The following is a 21,692-nucleotide window of genomic DNA, read 5'->3' on the forward strand; positions in this document are numbered from 1 at the left end:
TCTCCAGGTTAAATTCCGGCGTGGAGATCTCCTGAACATCTCCCAACCATCTCCCCCAACTTCCTAGTTTAAAGCTCTCTTAATGAGGTCGGCGAGCCTCCATCCTAGAAGTCTCAATGTGCTTTGATCCAGTCCCCTTTGAAATGGGACTAGATCAAAGTGCATTAATGAACTGTCCACATGGACAGTTAGTCTGTAGCTAAACATTTGTGTAAGCAAGTGCTGTGTTTGTATATAGCTTGTAAGCCAGCGGGCAGATTCACCAGCTGGGTCATTCCAAATAAAGCCCACATACACACATTTATTATTACATCTGAATATAAAGGAGCTGGAAAAATGAGCCCAGGATAAGGATGATTGGTGTTGTTTGACTTCTGCCTCACCTGATGGTATGGGAAGAATGATAATGATGATGGTGGTGGTGGTTGATGATGACTCAAGTTTAATCTGCTTCTGTTTCCTCTGGGTGGGTTTAATAATCAACAGAAGATACAAAGCCTGAAAATAATACCAAATACTTAGGAACAGGTTGTTTTTATCACGTTAGATAACAAATGCTGACTAACACAGTAAAATCCTAGTATAGACAAGGCAGTTTGTAGCTTTTGCACATGTTACCAGGTCAAGGTGAAAACTAGGGTGAATCTAAGGTTTATCTTAACTTGCTAATTTGTATGAAAACTACAGGTTGTCTTGCCTTCACCAGAATTTTAGCTCATCTCAGGGTATGTCCACATTTCGAGTTGGGGGTATGATTCCCAGCTCGGGTAGACATACTTGTGCTAGCTCCTCACTGAGCTAATGCACTAGAAGTAGAATGTAGCCATGGCAGTGTAAACAGTGAGAGGACTAACAGCCTTGAGTGTGTGCCCATTAGAGATGTTGGGTTTGTACCGAGCCCTTCCTGCCACTCCTGCTGCTACTACTATACTTCTATCTCATATCAGTCTCACCTAGTGATAGTGTCATTTTATTAAGGTGTAGAAATGTTCCTGAAACAAAACCCTGGAACCAGATCCAGATCCAAATTTTGCAGCTTGATTTTATTGCTAATAAGATGGTCACTGCTAGACAAACGGTAGGTGTAAGGTGGAAAGAAAATTGTGCAGTACTGGACATGACTGTGTCGTTCACTGTGTATTACAGGGCGTTTCACACGACACTTGAATATTATTTCCATCAATGCTTTCGATGATGACATTTTAACCAAGATTTTCTCTTCGATTGTTGACTGGCATTTCAGCAAAGGATTTGAAGCTGTATTTACAAGGTAATGGTGTTATGATTCCCGAGACTATTTTACAGAGAACATATTGTCTCAGATCTTTCATTTGCATGCATCACAATTAAATTCACCTTTCTTTTCTTTTTATTTATTTATTTTTTAAGGCTTGGCAAGATGACAATCCAAGCTACAATGGCTATTTATAAAATGGCTGTCGAGAATTTTCTTCCAACTCCTTCAAAATCCCATTACGTCTTTAATCTGCGTGATTTCTCCCGTGTTGTTAGAGGAGTGCTGTTGTGTCCACACACCCATTTACAAGTAGGCTGCTGTTTAACTCTTCATAAAATGATAGTTAAACAAATTAAGTATTAAAGCTAAATTCTCTTCACTAACATGCACTGTAATTTTAATAGGTTTGCATCCATATAACTGAGAGCAGGACTGGGCCTGAATATTTTGCTGTGCACTTTCCTCCTTCCTCTTGGTGAAGAAAAACATATTCAGATATTGTTGTTATTTATTTGCTTGTATTACAGTAACTGTTAGATCAGGGCCCTGATGTGTTAGGACCTGTAATATCCATAGTAGGAGACAGTCACTGCTCCTGAACTTGTTACCTAAATAGACAAGACAGAGGAAGAAGAGAGAAAAGAAGGATTATTATCCCCGTTTTACAGATGAGGGAACTGATGCACAAAGAGGTTGAATGGCTTGGCCCCCAAAAATGTATCTTGCTATTAGCTGATGATGGAAGTTTCTATGTAATATAAAAAAGCCAAACAAAGCTATTAAGCACGTTAGGGAACATTCTCATCCCTTTACACTCGGTAAAAGGGCTGGAGTGATATAAAGTGGTGTAGTGAAGCGAGACTCACCACCAGCAGTGCCTCCTGCTGGTCGTCTTGGGAATTAGCTCTTTTACGACCCAGAGCACCCTCGGCAGGCTGGTGTCTCGCCTGCCACTGGCCCCATGTCCTTCCCAGGCCCCAGGGCCTCTTTCCTTGGGATTCTGCCTCTATAGTACCCCTGCTCTGGGTCTCCCCTCCCAGCAGAACCCCCAACCCCCTATCCTCACCTTGCCTCAGAGGTTACTGCCAGTCACCACCTAGCTCTCGCTCAATGGGCAGACCACTCATCACTGACGGGGGCGGGGGTTGGACCTGCTGCCTTTGCCTAACTCCAGGCTACACCTCTGTAGACCTTGCACAGGACCTGCAGCCTGGGGAGTTGCCAGGCTGGAACTCCCCAGTTCGTTTGCCCTATTCCCCAGCACTACCCTACTCAGGTCCCCTTCTCTCCCAGGCAGTCAGGTCCTTCTCTCTCTACAGCTGGAGAGAGACTGCCTTAGCTCCTGGCTCACAGCCCTTTTATAGGGCCAGCTGTGGCCTGACTGGGGTGTGGCCCCAGCTGTGGCTGCTTCTCCAATCAGCCTTGTCTTTTCTCTAAGAATGTGGTCACTGCCCTGCTACAAGTGGCCATAAAAACTCTTGATGTATCCAGGGGAGAATTCCTCTAGTGCAGGAACTGAGGCAGACAGCTGCAGCTGTCCTGTGAGGATCTCTGTGCCAGCTTTAATGTAGCAGGCATGCAGGGGGTAGGCCTATTGAGGCAGGAGGGGTGTGTCAGTGGGGACCTTTATTAATGTTACTACAGGGGTGGGAGATGTGCTTTTAATCCTTATTCCTTGAGATGAGAATGTACTCAGGACTAAACTGCTTTCAGAGAGGCATGGATTTCACCCCCATTGTTTATTGCTCTATGGAAGGATTGCTCCTAAACACCCATGTCATGAGTCACATGTCCTTTGTTCATTGCCACTGGTATTATTCTAAAACATGAAAAAGCATCATAAAGTGCCCCAGAGATAAACACCCTTGATGTAACAATAGATAAGTGCTTTGTGAGCAGAAGCCAAGACTGTATTGGCAGGAAAGACATGACACGATCATTATGTATTGAGGAAGCCAGTTGGTCCATTTGCTTGCACTCTCACAACTGAAATCCTCCCATTGACTTTAGTGAGAGTTGGATCAGGCCTCAAATGGAGATCTGATTACTTTGTTATGAAACGTCCTGCCCTTTAAATGTTTAGCTATTCATTTATATCTGCTTTTACAGGATGGGGATAAGCTGATCAGACTTTGGATCCATGAAGTTTATCGAGTTTTCTATGACCGCTTAATTGACAATGACGACAGGGAGATGTTCTTTAAGATGGTAAAAGAAACAACATCAAACAACTTCAAGCAGAGCGTTGATAAGGTACACTGGATTATACACTGAGAACAGTTTGGACAAGTAGATGGGACTGACAAATTTACAAAACTAATTCAACATTTCAGATATACTGTAGCAATATTAGAAAACAATTTGAACCATCTCCATTGGTGCACCCTCAATATGCAACTTAGGGATCTCATCCTGCAAATTACTTTTTGCAGGTGGACTCCTGACTTCATTGGGGCTCTCTCCAGGGGCAGGAGATGGCCTGGAATGAGTAACTGGCAGGATTGGGGCCGAGGTAGTTAGTCATGCTGTTATTTGATTTGTGCCTATTTGGAAGGGTCCATACATGCTGTGGGTATATTATTAGGCTTTTTGGAAGCTTAGACATATACTGGACATTGAAAGCAGAATGCCCATATTTTGAGGTATGCATATCTGAAAAACAACATTTCAGCATACATTGTTTTGGTTTTTTTGGTCTAAAATAATATACTGGAACAGTTGGAAGATAGCATTTCCACAGCAGTAGGACCTACTCCTACTACTATGTGGATATGGATGAGTATTTCTTTAGAGAAAAAACTGAGTCTGAATTGTCAGTTGAATCTTGTCTTTTGCATAGGTACTGAGTCATCTGTCACCTACTGGCAAGATTACCGATAATAATATCCGCAGCCTCTTCTTTGGAGACTACTTTAAACCAGATAGTGATGTAAAAGCTTATGATGAAATCACAGACTTAAAGCAACTGACAACTGTGATGGAATATTACCTTGATGAGTACAACAATATCAGCAAGGCACCAATGTCGTTGGTCATGTTTAAGTTTGCCATCGAGCATATCTCAAGGATATGCAGAGTACTGAAACAGGACGATGGTCATTTGCTTTTGGTGGGAATTGGTGGGAGTGGGCGACAAAGTGCTACCAAGCTGGCCACCTTCATGAATGCTTTTGAGCTTTTTCAGATTGAAATCACGAAATCCTATGGCAACAACGAATGGAAGGAGGATGTGAAACGAATCATGCTGCAGACTGGCATCAGTAACAAAAATGTGTCTTTTTTGTTCTGTGACAATCAAATAAAAGACGAGTCATTTGTGGAGGATGTTAACATGCTTTTAAATACAGGTGACGTGCCTAATATCTTTGCAGCAGATGAGAAGGCTGACATTGTTGAGAAAATGCAGGCGGCAGCAAGGACGGAAGGCAGGAAAATCGAGGCTACTCCACTTGCTATGTACAATTTCTTTATTGAAAGAGTGAAGAAAAATTTACATATTGTCTTAGGTCTGTATATAACACACAATGTCTTATTCTAAATCTTTCTGCCTCTTAACTGTTGGTGGACTTAAGAACAATATACATTCTTTCCAGCAATGAGTCCAATTGGAGATGCATTCAGGAATCGACTACGAATGTTCCCTTCACTGATAAACTGCTGCACCATTGACTGGTTCCAGACCTGGCCCACTGATGCTTTGGAAATGGTTGCAAACAAGTTTTTGGAGGATGTCGAACTTGAAGATGAAATAAGAAAAGCGTATGTGTTTATTTGTCCAGAGGGTTCTGAAGCTGATAATCACATCTGCAGCTGAAGGATCATATAAGGATAACATCACAGCTATGTGATGCTTCAGCTGAAGATGTTATCAGCTCCAGCTCAAAGTGTCAACATACCCTTAGTTACAAGAGTGCAACTCCATTGATGTTTTCACAGGGTGACACTGGCCCTGTAAGACTGGTCATTTCACCCATAGATGGGGCTTAAAAAAGGACACCTGGGCTCTAGAGCCAAAGGGAGACAGACCTGGTGAGTCAGAACTGCCTTAGAGTGCAGATGGAGTCAGTCAGGAAAAGGGCAGCTGAGAGCTGCCTGAGGGGTCTCTGAAAGAAGACAGGAAGGCATGGGTGAGAGCTGCCTGGGAACAGAGAAGAGACAGAAGGAGCACCAGAGAGCATAGGTGCTGACTCCATGAGTGCTCCAGGGCTGGAACACCCATGGGAAAAAAATAGCAGGTGTTCAGCACTCACTGGTAGCCCCACCAATCAGCTCCTCCCGCTCCCTCCCAGCGTCTGCTGCCCACTGCAGATCAGCTGTTCGGTGGCATGCAGGAGGTGTCAGGGAGAGGGGCAGAGCAAGGGCAGGGTGCGCTCGGGGAAGGGGACGGAACAGGGTAGGAAGAGGCATGGCGGCCATGGGAAGAGGTGGGGCGGGGGTGGGAAGAGCCAGTGGTGGGGCTTAGGGGAGGGGTGGAGTGGGGGTGGAGCCTGGAGCAAGCTGGGGTTGAGCACCCCTGGTAAAATTAGAAAGTCGGCACCTATGCCAGAGAGTTGCCTGGGGGAAATCTGCAGAGGGAGGAGTTGCCTGGAAGCCAGCAGACTTTGTTGACCTTCGTGAGTCAGAGAGCTGGGGCCAGAGAGGGTTGAAGGCTGGGGTGAGGTCTGCTGAGAGATGCCAGAGCAATACTTGAGGGGTAAGCATGATGGGAGACACTGAGATGAGGTGGGATGCTGATAGACCATTGGGGATTCGGTTTATTATGGTTTATACATACAGGGCTTTATTCTGTAATAAATTAACCCTGCAAGTGCTATATACACCTCTACCCCGATATAACGTGACCTGATATAACATGAATTCGGATATAACGTGGTAAAGCAGCGCTTGGGGGGGACGGGGCTGTTCACTCTGGTGGATCAAAGCAAGTTTGATATAATGCAGTTTCACCTATAACGTGGTAAGATTTTTTGGCTCCCAAGGACAGCGTTATATCGAGGTAGAGGTGTATATTCAGAAAGACTGCTTAGACTATTTCTGGGAACTACTGAAGGGGAAACTGGGGCAGGCACACTAGTGATGCTGCTGCCAGATGCTGGTGGGCACCCCAGTTGGGAGCCACCCTAGGACAATAGTCAGTTTGGGTCTGTGTGGGTTTATGGACCAATTTTTATTGGCGCTCAATACCTGAAGCTCCCTTTGACTTTAGTGTGAACTACATTTATTCAGTACCTCTTAAAATTCTCTCTGAGAAGAGAATTTAGCTCAGTATATTTTAAATAATGGACTAAATTTTGCTCTCAGTAACACCAATATAATTTCATTGACTTCTGTGTAGTTATTTTGGATTTACATTGGAGTAACCAAGAGCAAACTTTGACTCCATTATTTTAGATGCTAATAGAAATAACCAAACAGTTAGTAGGACACAAAATTGCCACGATTGTTATAAAGAGATATTTTCATTCATATTAATATGTAAGATTTTCCATAGGGTTGTGTCAATGTGCAAATATTTCCAAGAAAGTGTGAGAGAACTCTCTGTCAGCTATTACAGCATACTGCGAAGACACAACTATGTAACACCAACATCTTATCTGGAGTTGATTCTCACCTTTAAGACTCTACTAAATAGCAAGAGGCAAGAAGTTGACATGATGAGAAATCGTTATCTTGTGGGTCTTCAAAAACTCGAATTTGCATCTTCACAAGTAAGTTTAGACAGAAAACTTGAAAAATATTTTTTAACATAGCATATGGTTAATTTAGCACACAGCATCTGCTAATGCTAATAGGAGTTGCAAGCTTAATTCTCTGTTCACTGTTATGTTAATAATTTTCCTCTTAAAAGCCACCAGCAAATCTGAGATTCTTGCTTAGCTATTTTAAGAAACGGTGGCATGTAACTTCAAAGTAGATCTCCTAATCTAAGATTGAATGGAGTCAATGCTACTTAACCAAACATATTAGAAAAGCTTTGCTAAGTTCAAGTAACATTATAGTTTTCTCAGAGCCCCAGTTGAAGAATCTCTGGCAGCATAGTTTCTTCAAGAGCTTTCGTGACATTGGCTGTGCATTCCTCCTTTCAAAATGGGAAGAAGATGCAGAAAGGCAGTTACTGTTGCATGAATGAGCATTACCTTTTGAGGAGATTTGCACTAGAAAATCCATCAATCCCTCAACTTCCCAGCTTCCCAGCTCCTCTTCCTGCTGCTCCTGGAACAGACCCTGGCAAAACAAAGGGCTTCCGACTTCTGTGCACTTTCCTAGTAGAGGAGAGCAGAGCACCCCAAGGATCTGCTGCTATTCCCACTTCTGTAACCCTTGCCTGGTTTATGATGGATTTCATTCTCATCCATGCATGTAAATGGAGGGAAGCATTGGGGTCCACCAGCTGACTATAAGAAAATCAAAACTGATCAGTTTATTTTCAGTGTCCAGGCTGAGTGAATTGCAAAAACTAAAGACATTACAAATATGAAAAACACATTAGATTTTTAAAATCTGCTTCAGTTTTAACAGGAGGAGATCTCAGTAAAATAGGCAAGAAGGCTACTTTTTAAAATGTGATTTGTATGCTGAGTGTCCTTTTTTAAATTGTACTATGTGTCATAATATCTTTACCATTTTCTACCTATCACACTGAGATAGAAAATGCACATGCAAATTACCAGGATTTCTCTCACTTGATATCTTCACTAGGTTGCAGAAATGCAGAAGGAGCTGACTGCCCTGCAGCCTGAACTAATTCAAACCTCGGCAGAAACAGAGAAAATGATGATCCAGATAGAAAAAGAAACGATCCAAGTAGATGCAAAGAAGGAGCTAGTATCTGCAGATGAAAAGGAGGCTAATGATGCTGCGGCTGTTTCCAAAGCTATTAAGGTAGTTTACAAGGGCCTGTCCCTGTGAGGTACTGAATCTGTCTCAAGTCCCATCAAAGTAAATGGGGGTTGCGGAGATAGATGCAAAGTACTTTACAGGTGAGGCCCAAGTTCCTAACAACTTAATTAAAAAAACAAAAACATGAGAGATGATGATTGAGATGTTAATAATGTTAACAAATGTTACCCTGTCTGTACTTAGTGATGGCTGGATACTAATTCTACAGTGCTCCCAGAATTCCTTTTTCCAGTCCTGACTTCAACATGTATCTTGCACATGTCATTCAAGGTGCATCTCAGATCTTCCTGAAAGAGAAAGTTAGTCCCTTTATGCAACTGATTAAAGAAAGAGATGGACCTAATTACATGGGCGGGGTATGTTTCCAGGATTGTTATTTATCTGGAATAAGTCTCATACTCTGCATAAAGCCCCAGTAAACAGGCTTTATATAGAGGCTCTATAAAGGGTTTGCGGGGATGGAGAAATCTCTTTCCTACAGCTGATATGGGGTATAGTGCAGTTACTCTGTGGCTGCTATATGCAGACAGGAGCCATAGCCTCTAAGCTGGAGCAGCAAGTTATGGTATGCCAACCCCACCGCTTTATGTGGGGCTTTTGTGGTCTTATGGTATTTTCAGTTTGTGGACACATTACTATGCCATGTCACTCTGTCAGCCAGTCCATAGCCCCACTCCCCACTCTGTGCTAGTGTTCCTGAGTTCTACAGCATGTAGGAGTAGCTTCTCAGACCACCATCTCCCATGCACTGGGACTGCAGTAGCTCCAAAGCAGTGGGGCCTTCTACAGACCCTAGAATTTCACCCTTAGTCTCTTGACTATGTCTACAATGCAGTTAGACACCCGCAGCTGGCCCGTGCCCACTGACTCAGGCTCACATGGCTTGCGGTATAAGGCTGTTTAATTATGGTGTAGATGTTTGGGCTCCGGCTGCAGCTTGAACTCTGGGGACTTCCGACCTCACATGATCATAGAGCCCAGGCTTCAGCCCGAGTGCACACATCTACACTGCAGTTAAACAGCCCCTTAACCTGAGCACGACAAGCCCAAGTCAGCTGACTCGGGCCAGCTGCGGCTTTTTAATTGTGGTACAGACATACCCTTGGTGATAGCAGACAGGCCCACAAAACATGTTGTCTTGTTACAATGTTGCCCAGCGAGCCTAAAGTTCCATTCACTCTAATGAATGTAGCAGAAACACAAGATGTGTGCTTTACAAGGATGAGATTAAGTCTTGGACACTAGGAGATGAGGTGTCCCAACATAGTATCCCATCATCAGGTTGGAAACTGTCCTGCAGTGCTTTGTGTGTGACATTCTTGTATATAGGCCAGGAGTTGCAAGTCATTAATCCAGAACCCTGTATCCACACTACTGGGGAATGAGATGTCATAAAAAAATTATTATTATTTATATTATGATAGTAACCCAGGAGCCTCAGTTATAGGCCAGGATCAAACAGCCTCAGAGGGATTATCTCCATGATCAGATGTTGGTGGCACAAAGACCTCCATGAGAGATTGTGAGAATCTCTAGCACTGTCTCAACTATTGCAGAAATGCAAAACATATACAACTGCTGGTACTTGGGGTTATCTCTGAAGTTATTGCTATATGCTGCATTCTGCTGTAATAGTAACATGCACATGGTAAAAGAAATAAGCTGCTCAGCACACTTCTGATGTCCCATGAATCTGTTACTCTTCCCCACCCCTCACATTTCTCAGGGTATGGCTACACTTACAGCTGTACAGCGCTGGGAGTTACAGCTGTCTTCGTACAGCTGTGTAGGGAAAGCGCTGCAGTGTGGCCACACTGACAGCTACCAGCGCTGCCGTGTGGCCACATTTGCAGCATTTGCAGCGCTGTTGGGAGTGGTGCATTATGGGCAGCTATCCCAGCGTTCAAGTGGCTGCAATGTGCTTTTCAAAAGAGAGGGTTGGGGTGGAGTGTGACAGGGAGCATTGGGGAGACAGAGAGAGTGGATTTTTGGAGCTGACACTGTGTCAGCACCCTCCCTTGCAAGTTCTAAGGACTGGAAGATACACAGCACCAACCTTCAATCATTTTAAAAGTTTCGACCCCTTTCCCCCCCCTCTCTTATTCACTAAATGCAAATAGCTTTCAGACCAGATAAGCAGCTGCTCCAAAACGGACTCCCCCCCCTCCCTCCCCCGCCGTGTTGCTTCTCTCCTCAAGCAAACTGTGAACATTCCAAATGATTCCCCCTGCCTGCCTCTGCTCGAGCAAATGAGCTGTGTTTGTTTTTTAGATAAGCAGCTCCGGGAGCCCGGAGTTCACAACAAAACAGCAGAGTGGCTGAACAGGCATTCTGGGATACCTCTGAATACCTCGGAGGCCAATTACAGCACTTTTGGTGGCCACATTTGTGGAGCAGCACTGCATCACCAGCGCTGCAATCCTTATACCCCAGGCAGAGCAGGAGTAAAGCCAGTGCTGTAGCCAGGGAGATGCAGCGCTGTATGTGCCTTGCAAGTGTGGACGGTGAGTAAGTTGCAGCGCTGTAAACCCATCACCAGCGCTGCAACTCTCCAGTGTAGCCAAGCCCGCAGTACCTGCAACATGTCAGCAGAAGCATTTTGAAGATGTTTAAATAGTGAAATGGAGATATCCCTTGGGCCTTCAACTGTAAAAAGGAACATGGTGGTGAGATGCAGTTAAAATGACTGTGTATAGAGTAATACACAAAACTGTCAGGACAGATTATTAAAATAGTTATCTGTGCTTGAAATGTACTGCTATGTACATTTTTCCTAGTTAATTATAAGTGCAAATGGTTCACTAATACCTCATTAGCATCTCTCAGCTCATGTCAGTCAGTTTACAATAGACTGTAAACTGCTTCAAAGGGTTAAAGCATTCTGTTCAATGTATTTTCAGGAAGAGTGTGAAGGGGACCTTGCAGAGGCCATGCCAGCTCTAGAGGCTGCACTCTCAGCTCTTGATACCCTGAACCCCTCAGACATCTCACTTGTCAAAGCCATGCAGAATCCACCAGGCCCTGTCAAGCTTGTTATGGAGAGTATCTGTGTAATGAAAGGAATGAAACCAGAGAGGAAGCCTGATCCAAGTGGCAGCGGTAATAATAACATTGTGAAAACTTAGGGACTGTTTGTGTCATCTTGTGTCCTAGCTGAGACACAGTCATGTATTCTGCTTTACATTCACACCGAGCTAAGATTTGCAGCTGCAAGAAGGATGCCTCAGAGAGCTCTGGTGGAGTATGCTGCACTATTGTACCTTACACCTGCATGCTCCCCTCCAGCACCACCTGCCAAACACTGCCAAGCATGTAGGGGAGGCAGAATCCAGCCTTTTGCACAGGGAGATTAATAGGATTAGTATTGTGTCACACATAAGCATACTGGATGGAAGAGGGGAAGAGATGCCTTTTACCACCTTCTCCCCTACCTAGTGCACCCACAGTTTATCCCTTTATGATTAGGAATTAATAGTATAAATATTGCTTTTATTATGTAAATTAGGAAGGAAATCCTCAGAATAGGATTTATTTAATAAAAGTCAACCACAAAAAACTTTTATAACCATTTGTTTCTCTCTCCCTTTGCTTTTGGTAGATTAAAATTAAAATTGTTGTATCGTTAATGTACATGCCCACTAAATTTCAGTTCAACACAGATTAATGATGCTGTGTCCTTATTTGAATTTTAATATGTAAGCATTTTTCTAAAATTTGTTAACTGCAGCGTATGGCACAAACCTACAACAAGATAATTAGTATTAGCTATCTCATATCAGTGCTTAAAGTATTTTAATTTTAAATACCTCTGATTTAAGCCTGATTTGATTTATGTGCAATACAGGTAAAATGATAGAAGACTATTGGGGAATCTCTAGAAAGCTTCTAGGAGATCTGAAATTCCTTGAAAGCTTAAAGACATATGACAAGGAGAATATTCCTCCTGCTGTAATGAAGAGGATCCGAGAGAGGTTTATCGAGCATCCAGATTTTCAGCCGGCTGTCATAAAAAATGTGTCATCAGCCTGTGAAGGCTTATGCAAATGGGTGAGAGCCATGGAGGTGTATGACCGTGTAGCTAAAGTGGTTGCTCCAAAACGTGAGCGCCTTAGGGAGGCGGAAGGTTTACTTGAAATTCAAATGAAAAAGCTAAATACAAAGCGTGCCGAACTTAAGGATGTAATGGACCGTCTCCAAGCTTTGAACGATGAATTTGAAACCATGAATAACCGGAAGAAAGAATTAGAAAACAACATTGAAATCTGTTCACAAAAGCTGGTAAGAGCTGAAAAGCTGATTAGTGGACTTGGAGGAGAGAAAGATAGGTGGACAGAAGCTGCACGATTGTTGGGAATCCGATACACAGATCTTACTGGTGATGTTTTGTTATCTTCAGGAACAGTGGCTTATTTGGGAGCCTTTACTGTAGACTATCGCCTTGAATGCCAAAAGCAATGGCAGGTCCTATGCAAGGAGAAGCACATACCATGTTCCAATGATTTTAGCCTCAGTAATACTTTAGGGGATCCTGTCAAAATCCGTGCCTGGCAGATTGCTGGATTGCCAATTGATTCATTTTCAGTTGATAATGGTATAATTGTTTCTAACTCAAGAAGATGGGCTTTAATGATTGATCCTCAAAGGCAAGCCAACAAGTGGATAAAAAATATGGAGAAAGCTAACAAGCTTTCAGTTATCAAACTGTCTGATACAAACTATGTGAGGATACTGGAAAATGCTATCCAGTTTGGAACACCAGTCTTGCTTGAAAATATTGGTGAAGAACTAGATGCTTTCATAGAGCCTATATTGCTAAAGCTAACATTCAAGCAACAGGGTGTGGAATACATGAGGTTAGGTGAAAATATAATTGAATACTCAAGAGACTTCAAGTTTTACATGACAACTCGCTTAAGGAATCCTCATTATTTTCCTGAAGTGGCTGTGAAAGTTTGTCTACTCAACTTCATGATTACACCACTAGGTCTTCAGGACCAACTTCTTGGAATTGTAGCTGCAAAGGAAAAGCCTGAGCTGGAAGAAAAGAAAAATAAACTGATCATAGAAAGTGCGGCCAACAAGAAACAGCTGAAGGAGATAGAAGATAAAATCCTTGAGGTTCTTTCCAAGTCAGAAGGAAACATCTTAGAAGATGAAACAGCAATTAAGGTTTTATCTTCATCCAAAGAGCTATCTGAAGAAATCTCTGAAAAGCAGGAAATTGCATCTGTAACTGAAATGCAGATAGATGCTACTCGAATGGGTTACAAGCCAGTGGCTGTTCATTCAGCAACTCTCTTCTTCTGCATCTCTGATCTGGCAAACATTGAACCTATGTACCAGTATTCATTAATTTGGTTCATTAACTTGTACATTCAATCCATTGCCAATAGCAAAAAGAGTGATGATCTAAAAGAGAGAATTGAGAATATAATTGAACATTTCACAGTAAGCATCTACAATAATGTCTGCCGTTCACTATTTGAGAAGGATAAACTGCTATTCTCCCTCCTCCTGACTATAGGAATAATGAAAGGAGAAGATAAAATAGATGATGAGGTTTGGCGGTTCCTATTGACAGGGGGTGTTGCTCTTGATAACCCTTACCTCAACCCAGCCCCTGAGTGGTTGACTGACAAATCATGGGCTGAGATTGTACGTGCGTCCAGTCTAAAAAACCTTCATGGACTGATGGATCATGTAAGGGAGAATGTTTCAAAGTGGAAAATGATTTATGACTCTGCAAAGCCCCAGGAAGAGGCATTCCCAGAGGTATGGAAGACATTAGTAGGGCTAGATCGCATGATCATTCTAAGGTGTTTAAGACCTGATAAAATCATTCCAGCAACGCAGGATTTCATCACGGAAAATATGGGAAGAACTTATATAGAACCACCCACTTTTGACCTTGTGGGAAGTTACAATGATTCCAATTGCTGTGCACCTTTGATTTTTGTATTATCACCAGGTGCTGATCCTATGGCAGGTGAGGTTAAAAAAAGATTTTAAATTGAAATCTTTGCATGATAACATGTGGGCTCTTTCATTTAAATAGTCCCTTTATAGTACAATAAATTCATTGTAGTAGTAGTAGCTTCATATTTCAAACATTCTTCTCCTTCCATGTGTCCTTTATCTTGTAAAAACACCTCATGGAAACACACCAAAATAGGGGCAGAAATTGGGGAAAATAAGTTATAATTATAATGCTGATTAAATGAAGAAATCTCCAATCTTCGGGGGTTTAACAAGATTTAGATTCCAAACCAGATTCTCATTTATACTAAGGCCCTTTTACACCACTCTTTAAATTGGGAGTAATTTACATCTAAAAACAGCAACTGTCTGGGAGATTCATTCACACATACCACCTGACTACTTTTACCTTTCTTTCTTTTTTAATTGACTAGAATCAGATTAACATTTGTACCTTTAATCGTGTTTCTGATTATATAAATGACATACGCAACATGGATCTATTTGCTAAAAGATTTTGTGTGCATTATATTTTCTATAATAGGTTTGCTAAAGTTTGCTGATGATCTTGGCATGGGAGGTACAAGCATTCAGACTATTTCACTTGGCCAGGGCCAGGGTCCAATAGCAGCAAAAATGATATGTCAGGCTATCATTGATGGAACTTGGGTAGTGTTACAAAACTGCCATCTTGCAACCAGCTGGATGCCTGCTTTGGAGAAAATCTGTGAAGAAATGATAGTGCCTGAGAATACCCATGAAAAATTCAGGTAGAAGCTTTAATATTCTTCCATTTTCTTTGGGATTACTTCCAATATAAATTAGGACTGCTAGTAAAAAGGAACAAAGAGGTTATATGAATAATTATCACATTAGAATATTTAAAGATCATTGAGAAAAGAGCAATATGTAATCAAGACACCATCTTTTCTATGTAGATATTCAATTTATCTAATCCACGTGTTTCTAAAAATATATTTAAATTGCAACTGACTCTTATATTAAAGTTTAAAACTGATGCAGTTCAAGACTGAGGATATGTAATCAAATATGTTTCTGTCTTTACCCTGTTCAGATTATGGTTAACCAGTTATCCATCAGAAAAGTTTCCTGTCAGTATTCTCCAGAATGGCATCAAAATGACCAATGAACCCCCTAAAGGGGTTAGAGCAAACCTCCTACGTTCGTACCTCAATGACCCAGTGTCTGATCCTGCATTCTTTACTAGTTGCCAAAAACAAGAAATGTGGCAAAAATTGCTCTTTGGACTTTGCTTTTTCCATGCCCTGGTTCAAGAAAGGAAAAATTTTGGCCCGTTGGGTAAGATTTGGATCATTTTGCAGACTTTCTAAAAAGCATTAGCAGTTTTGCAATATGTTACTTCAGTCTTGCCTCCAGAACGCCAGCCAGAAGCATTACCTCCAGCATTGTGACAAGAGGATGGTCACGTTATCTGATGATGGCTGGGAATTTTTATGTGTGTCAGCATTGCATAGAATATAGTGAAGCAACATTTAAAAGCTATTTTGAGGTTTTGGGCAGTATAAATACACACAGGTTCCACTCCTGAGGTTCTTATTCAGACAAAACTGCTATGAAAGTCACTGGGAGCTTGCAAAGTAAACATAGTATGTATTTATGTTGTCATAAATTGCTGTGTTATTGTTGTTATTATTTTATTACATTTCTACATAAAAACTATTTGTTTGTCAAAAACAACTCCTATTCGAGTTTTCATTTTAAATAATTTACCTTTTTTATTAATAAAAATTGAATTTTACTCAGTTTTGTTTTTTTACTTTTTTTATTGAGCAAAGCTAGTACACGTGTTTCTTTAGTGTAGCATTTGAATTTATTTAGCTGCAGTTAACTGGCCACACAATGAAAATTTCCAAAAGCATAACATATATAAGAATTTGAGTTGTGTTTCATTTTTTGTAAATAAGTCTTACATGGCCAACAAATATGGTGTGGAATTATAAGTTATTTTTAAAAATATTTAGGGACAAACTCAGATGTCATATACTTCATTGACTTAAATGGAGTTCTGCCTGCTTACACCAAGTCTGAACTTGGCATGCACATTGTATGCTTAACACAGCATTGCTAACTTATCATACAAATTAATCATTCTATACACACAATCTACTCACCCACCTGATTCTGCAGCCGATGATAAAAGAAAAATATTTGACCTGTCTGTCAGAGAAAGATGACTAAGCGGGTACAGTTTTGCAAGGTTGGTTTGATATATAGTGACATATGGACTATGTTTTATTCAGATCAGAATTATTCAAAATACATGTCACAATGATCACCATTAAAAAGACAACATCTGCCAAGAGTTTATCTTACATGTTATCATTTCCCTAACTTAGGATATGAAATAACTTCCATATCTTTGATAGCACTATGTGATATGTAGTAATTCTTGTTAAACATTATCTTTTTAGTAGCAACCATTGTACCCATTTAAATGCACAGCAGCTAGATAGCTAGAAGGAGGATATTTCTTTATTGATAAAAAGTATAAGTTCAGTCAGTCACAAAGGTTAAAAAATTGAAATCAGTCAGAATTCCTATGGTCTTGCTATCCAGCTGATTTCAGATCAGCTAAAGCATTGTACATCTATTAGAATACAGCTTTTCAGCTGTGAGCAGTGTCAAAATGTCAGGACCTATGGGCACATCTTTAATTATTTGGAATTCAGGAAGTAAGTATATAATGTTGCACTGGGATAGAATGTTGTTAAGGGTAGCTATCTTGAACTTGGGCAGTAAACACTCAGGCAAATGCCTAAGCCTCACTGCATAGTTATCTAGTGGCAGGAGACTGTTATTCTGTAATAACAACTTCATACCAATATCATTATTTCCCAAGCACAGTTATCAGGACAATATACCACTGCATCATGGTTTTTTTTTTAATTGAACAGGTTGGAATATTCCATATGAATTCAATGAATCTGATCTTAGAATCAGTATGCGACAGATCCAGATGTTTCTGAATGAATATGAAGAAATCCCATTTGAAGCTCTGACCTATCTAACAGGTATAGAAGTTGCACTCTGTAATGTACATAGACTGGTGGGTATTTTAAAAAATAACTTCAGGTGATGAATGATAAATGGGATAGATTCTATTTAGTTATTCTTTCTTTCCCTCCTCCCTCCCCGCAGCCAAGCAGCTATATCCCCAGGCATGAGATTTGAGTATCTAGATCATTGTTGTAATTTGCATAGCTAGAAATGTTACTCATGGTCCAGAAAAACTCCTGGGCTTTGATTAACATTTGTCAAATGAAAGCATCAATAGCATCTGTGTCACCTTGGCTGACCAGTACATCAGAGCATGACATATTCAGTGCTGGAGATTTGCCAGGGAGTGTGATAATCCTCCTCCCTTGTAAGGTATTGGGGATTGCTCTGTGCCTTGTAAATAGTTGATATAATATTTTCTGGTAGTCACAGTCACCTAAACATTGCTCATTCTTCACCTAGAGGCCTGCTCATGGATACCTCCCCTCCCAACCTCCAAAACATGATTTCATGCTTCTTTGTAGTGAATAGAGAATTCAGTTACATGAAAAGTAATATTGGGATAGTATTATGGAAAGAAGATATGAAAATAAACTTGTTTAATGTAACAGGTGTGACTGCTTGGCTGTGTTTCCCCACTTTGTACCTAGGCTGTTATTTTCTCTTCCCTGGTATAAAAGTTTCTATTCTCTTAGCCCTGGTCTACACTACAAGTTTAGGTCAGCACTCTGAACTCAGATGCACTAGCCAGGTAGACAGGAAAAGCCCCGGGAGCTTCTGAATTTCATTTCCTGTTTGGCCAGTGTGGTGAACTCAGCAGCACAAGTGACCATGCAGTCCCTCCAGAATGTTTCTACGCTCCCCCTATCATCTCTGTCCCTGAGGTTATCGCAGATTAGAAGGCGAAAAAAATGCACTCGGGATGACATGTTTTCCGAGCTCATACAGTCCTCCCTCACTGATAGGGCACAGCGTAATGCAGGGAGGCATTCAGTGGCAGAAGCCAGGAAAGAATTGCTGTGTTTGCTTAACAGCAAAAATATCATGCCTCGCTAGCAATCCTGCCCGAGGCAGGTCACTGTGTCACATGCACTCCACGCTGTGTCAGCCTTGGGCGGGGGCATGACCGCTTTGTGAGCAGGAAGGCCATAGATACGGACATTGCATTAGGTAACTTCTGTAGCTAGAGAAAACAGTCCTGTGCATTCGGCAGAGTCTGTGGCAAAAAAAGAGAAGCCCCGTAGTATAGTGGTTATCATGTTCACCTAACAAGTGAAAGCCCCTTTGTGTAGTGGTGATCACTTTCACCTAACATGTGAAACGTCCCCAGGCGGAAACAGGTCATTGTTTCTTTTTCTGACTCCCCTCCTGCATTTTTATTCTTAGAACAGACTGAGCTCTGAAATTTTACTTTGAATTATATCAATTATGAGTTAAATAATATGGAAGCTCTCTCTAAGTTATAGTCCTGGTTCCTTACCCTTTCAGCTGCTCTGATAAATTAACATTTTTGTTAGGGGCAAGGGAAAATTTTCATGAAGCCTTTTATAGGGACTAAGTGCTATCTAGGACTCTGAAATAATCTTACCGTGGCCCATAGCGTGCAATCCTTTGTTCTGGATTTGTCATTCCACAAGTTGAACTGCTCTACTGTCCAGGCTTCATGAGCCATGGGAGCAAGGGGCAGGCTGGGGTAGGTGCGACCGCATAGTGCTGCCAGCTGGGAGAGCAGCCTGAGGCAGAAGCCTCCAGCTCGCATGATATTTCAGGCAGGACTGAATCTCCATGAGACAAAACTTAAAGAAGAGGATGACCTGGAGTCACTCCTATTCAGTCCTCTAAGAGGAGGATAGCCATGTCTGTCCAGGCAACCCTGATTGACCTCACCAAGGTCTGCCAGCTGAGCGGGACCCCGGTTGTCAGGAGCTGGCAGACAGAGCCCCAGACCAGCAGTGGGCTGAGCTGGTGCAAAAGGTGCAAAATGATTGTCTGCCGTTGCTTTTATGGAAGGAGGGAAGGGGACCTGACGACATGTACCCAAAACCACTCACAACAAAGTTTTTGCCCCATCAAGCATTGGGAGCTTAACCCAGAATTCCAATGGGCAGCAGAGACTGCAGGAACTGTGGGATAGCTACCCACAGTGCACTGCTCTGTAAGTCAATGCTAGCCACAGTAGTGAGGAGGCACTCCGCTGACTTAATGCACTTAGTGTGGACATCTGCAAAAGACTGTATAAAATTGAATTCTAAGAAATCGACATCTATAAAACTGACCTAATTTCGTAGTGTAGACATACCCTTAGAACCAAATCTCTCTTCATTGCCTGCAGCGTCCACTGTTCTAATCTCTCCAGGTCCTTTTGCAGAGTGTTTATGTCTCTGCAGTTTTGCCATTGTGAACAAATATAGTCAGGGTTGAGTTTATACCAAAGACAGGAAGATGTTATATAGGGCTTAGAGAAGTGCTTAGTTTTTGGAGTTTAGCTGGTCAGATAAAGCCTGTGGAAAATGGAAAGGCCAAAAGAGCCCCAAAGATGGGTTTCAGTTAGCAGGAAGTATCACTACTTGAAGCATGACATGATTCATCATTGTGAGGGAAGGAGTTTTCCAGACCAGCTGGAAGTGCCCCCCATACCATTTATGGTCAAGAGATCACAGCTTGAGCAAAGCTGGGTTAGTTAGTTCCTGTCACGGTTTTCAGCTTACCAGAGTAATTCTTTAATGTAAGCCATTTTTATTACACCTTTATAAATAACCATTCAATCTTTCAGCTTTGTTTTCTGTTTAATCTCCCAGGGGAATGTAACTATGGTGGGAGAGTAACAGACGACAAAGACAGGCGTCTTCTCCTGTCACTTCTTTCCATAGTCTATAATAAAGATATAGAACAGGAGAAGTATAAACTTTCACTTGGGGATGACTACTATATACCACCACATGGACCATACCAGGTAGGGAACTAAAGGACGGAAATTCCTTCTAATAAGTCATTGAGTTTATATGTGAACTTTTAAGAATAATATTCTTAAAATTATAATAATTGCTGTGTATTACTGTGTACAGGAAACAAAAAAAAATGTAAGATCATAGAGAGTGTCAGAATGTATCTCTGTATGCACAGAATACAGACTCACCAGTCTTGAACCGGCACTTAATGTTCTGATGCAACTTGATGATAGATGCGATGATCTTCCAATATTCTGCTTCCTATGAGTGAAAATGATGCCACATTTGTGCAGGTTTTCTACTTTGGGACTATTATGGTGCTGCAAATCTGGGAAGGGTCAGGCTGCAGGGGGACTCTGTACCTCCCACAGGCCCTTTTTGCCATGACAGCATGGTTTGCCCAGGTCTAGCTCTTTTGATATTTGAAAATATTGTACCTGGCTCCTGCTTTCAACAGCATAATCTGAGTAAGGCTGGGGAGTTTAATAGCTAGTATAGAAAATTAGATAAACTCAATACTTATATGAGGACTGCAAGATCAGGTCCTGAATTAGTTTCTGAAATCTTCAAAGCTTTTGTATTTGTCTGCTTGGATTATGTAAAGCAATGATTTTTTAGTTGGGAATTCATGTGTTTGAACATGACCAACTGTGTATTACATTCTCATTATGTTCCATTAAAACTGGGTTGTGCTTACTGATGGATAAAAAATGTTATTAAATACACATTTTTGGTAACTACATGTTTTCCTTGCAGTCTTACATTGACTACTTAAGAAGCTTACCAATTACAACACATCCTGAAGTGTTTGGGCTTCATGAAAATGCAGACATCACTAAAGATAATCAGGAGACCAACCAGCTTTTCAGTGGAGTGCTTTTGACTCTGCCTAGACAAGTGGGTGGAGGTGGCAAGTCCCCACAGGTAATGGGGAATGGGGATCCAAATAATCCCTTGTCAAGGAAGCATCTTAGAGAGGCATTCTTAGTGCATCATCCCTTATGTTAGCTACCTCCACCTATGACTACTAGGCTGGGAATGGGTTTGAGTGACTCCTTATTGATTCAGTCATCACCACATTGCAACTGTGACAGTGATAATTGAAACATACAATTGATTATGCTCCTGGATTCAGATTCCAAGGCAGTTTCAAAATATGGAATTTAATTTCATTGAGCAAATACTGATCCTGGAGGTTTGTGCTCTGACCTCGGCTCCTCACCCACACAGCACTAGTCAAATCTCCTTCAGCAGGATTTCTGCTCAGACTTGCCCTGGGCACAGAGTCCATGGTTCTGGGAAGTGACCTCAAGGACGATCAGTCAGGCAACATAGGCCCATTAGGGCCAAAGGTCTCCTTCCCCCAGAAATCAAGATATTGTAGCAGGTCTTTCCTCTCCTCACATCCTCCCCTCAACACAAACACACGGCTGTCCTCAAGGTTCTTAACTGCTAGAATACAGATTGTCAGTTATGCTTCCCTTTGGCTGCTCCATAGGAGTTGCTGCAGTCTCAGGGCTGCGGTAGGCTGGGTGACTCCTGTGGTGAAGATACAGGGGCCAGAATCCACAGAAGGCCAGCTTGGGAAAGAT

The 21,692-nt window shown here is 41.8% G+C and overlaps 1 protein-coding gene across 1 annotated transcript in view; it reads left to right on the top strand.

The window, feature by feature from the left end:
* Window positions 1–21,692, top strand: part of DNAH3 (dynein axonemal heavy chain 3) — a 103,693-nt gene that overhangs the window by 76,976 nt on the left and 5,025 nt on the right. Inside the window, exons 44-57 of the mRNA XM_032802097.2 lie at window positions 1,147–1,270; window positions 1,390–1,546; window positions 3,347–3,490; window positions 4,077–4,743; window positions 4,831–4,996; window positions 6,729–6,945; window positions 7,937–8,119; window positions 11,038–11,236; window positions 11,982–14,123; window positions 14,658–14,883; window positions 15,189–15,433; window positions 17,050–17,166; window positions 19,951–20,105; window positions 20,857–21,024. Of these exons, the coding sequence (XP_032657988.1) occupies window positions 1,147–1,270; window positions 1,390–1,546; window positions 3,347–3,490; window positions 4,077–4,743; window positions 4,831–4,996; window positions 6,729–6,945; window positions 7,937–8,119; window positions 11,038–11,236; window positions 11,982–14,123; window positions 14,658–14,883; window positions 15,189–15,433; window positions 17,050–17,166; window positions 19,951–20,105; window positions 20,857–21,024 (4,910 nt within the window). The remainder of the gene's footprint in view (window positions 1–1,146; window positions 1,271–1,389; window positions 1,547–3,346; window positions 3,491–4,076; window positions 4,744–4,830; window positions 4,997–6,728; window positions 6,946–7,936; window positions 8,120–11,037; window positions 11,237–11,981; window positions 14,124–14,657; window positions 14,884–15,188; window positions 15,434–17,049; window positions 17,167–19,950; window positions 20,106–20,856; window positions 21,025–21,692) is intronic.

This window comes from Chelonoidis abingdonii, chromosome 9 (genome assembly GCF_003597395.2).
Source record: "Chelonoidis abingdonii isolate Lonesome George chromosome 9, CheloAbing_2.0, whole genome shotgun sequence".
Classification (NCBI taxonomy): domain Eukaryota; kingdom Metazoa; phylum Chordata; order Testudines; family Testudinidae; genus Chelonoidis; species Chelonoidis abingdonii.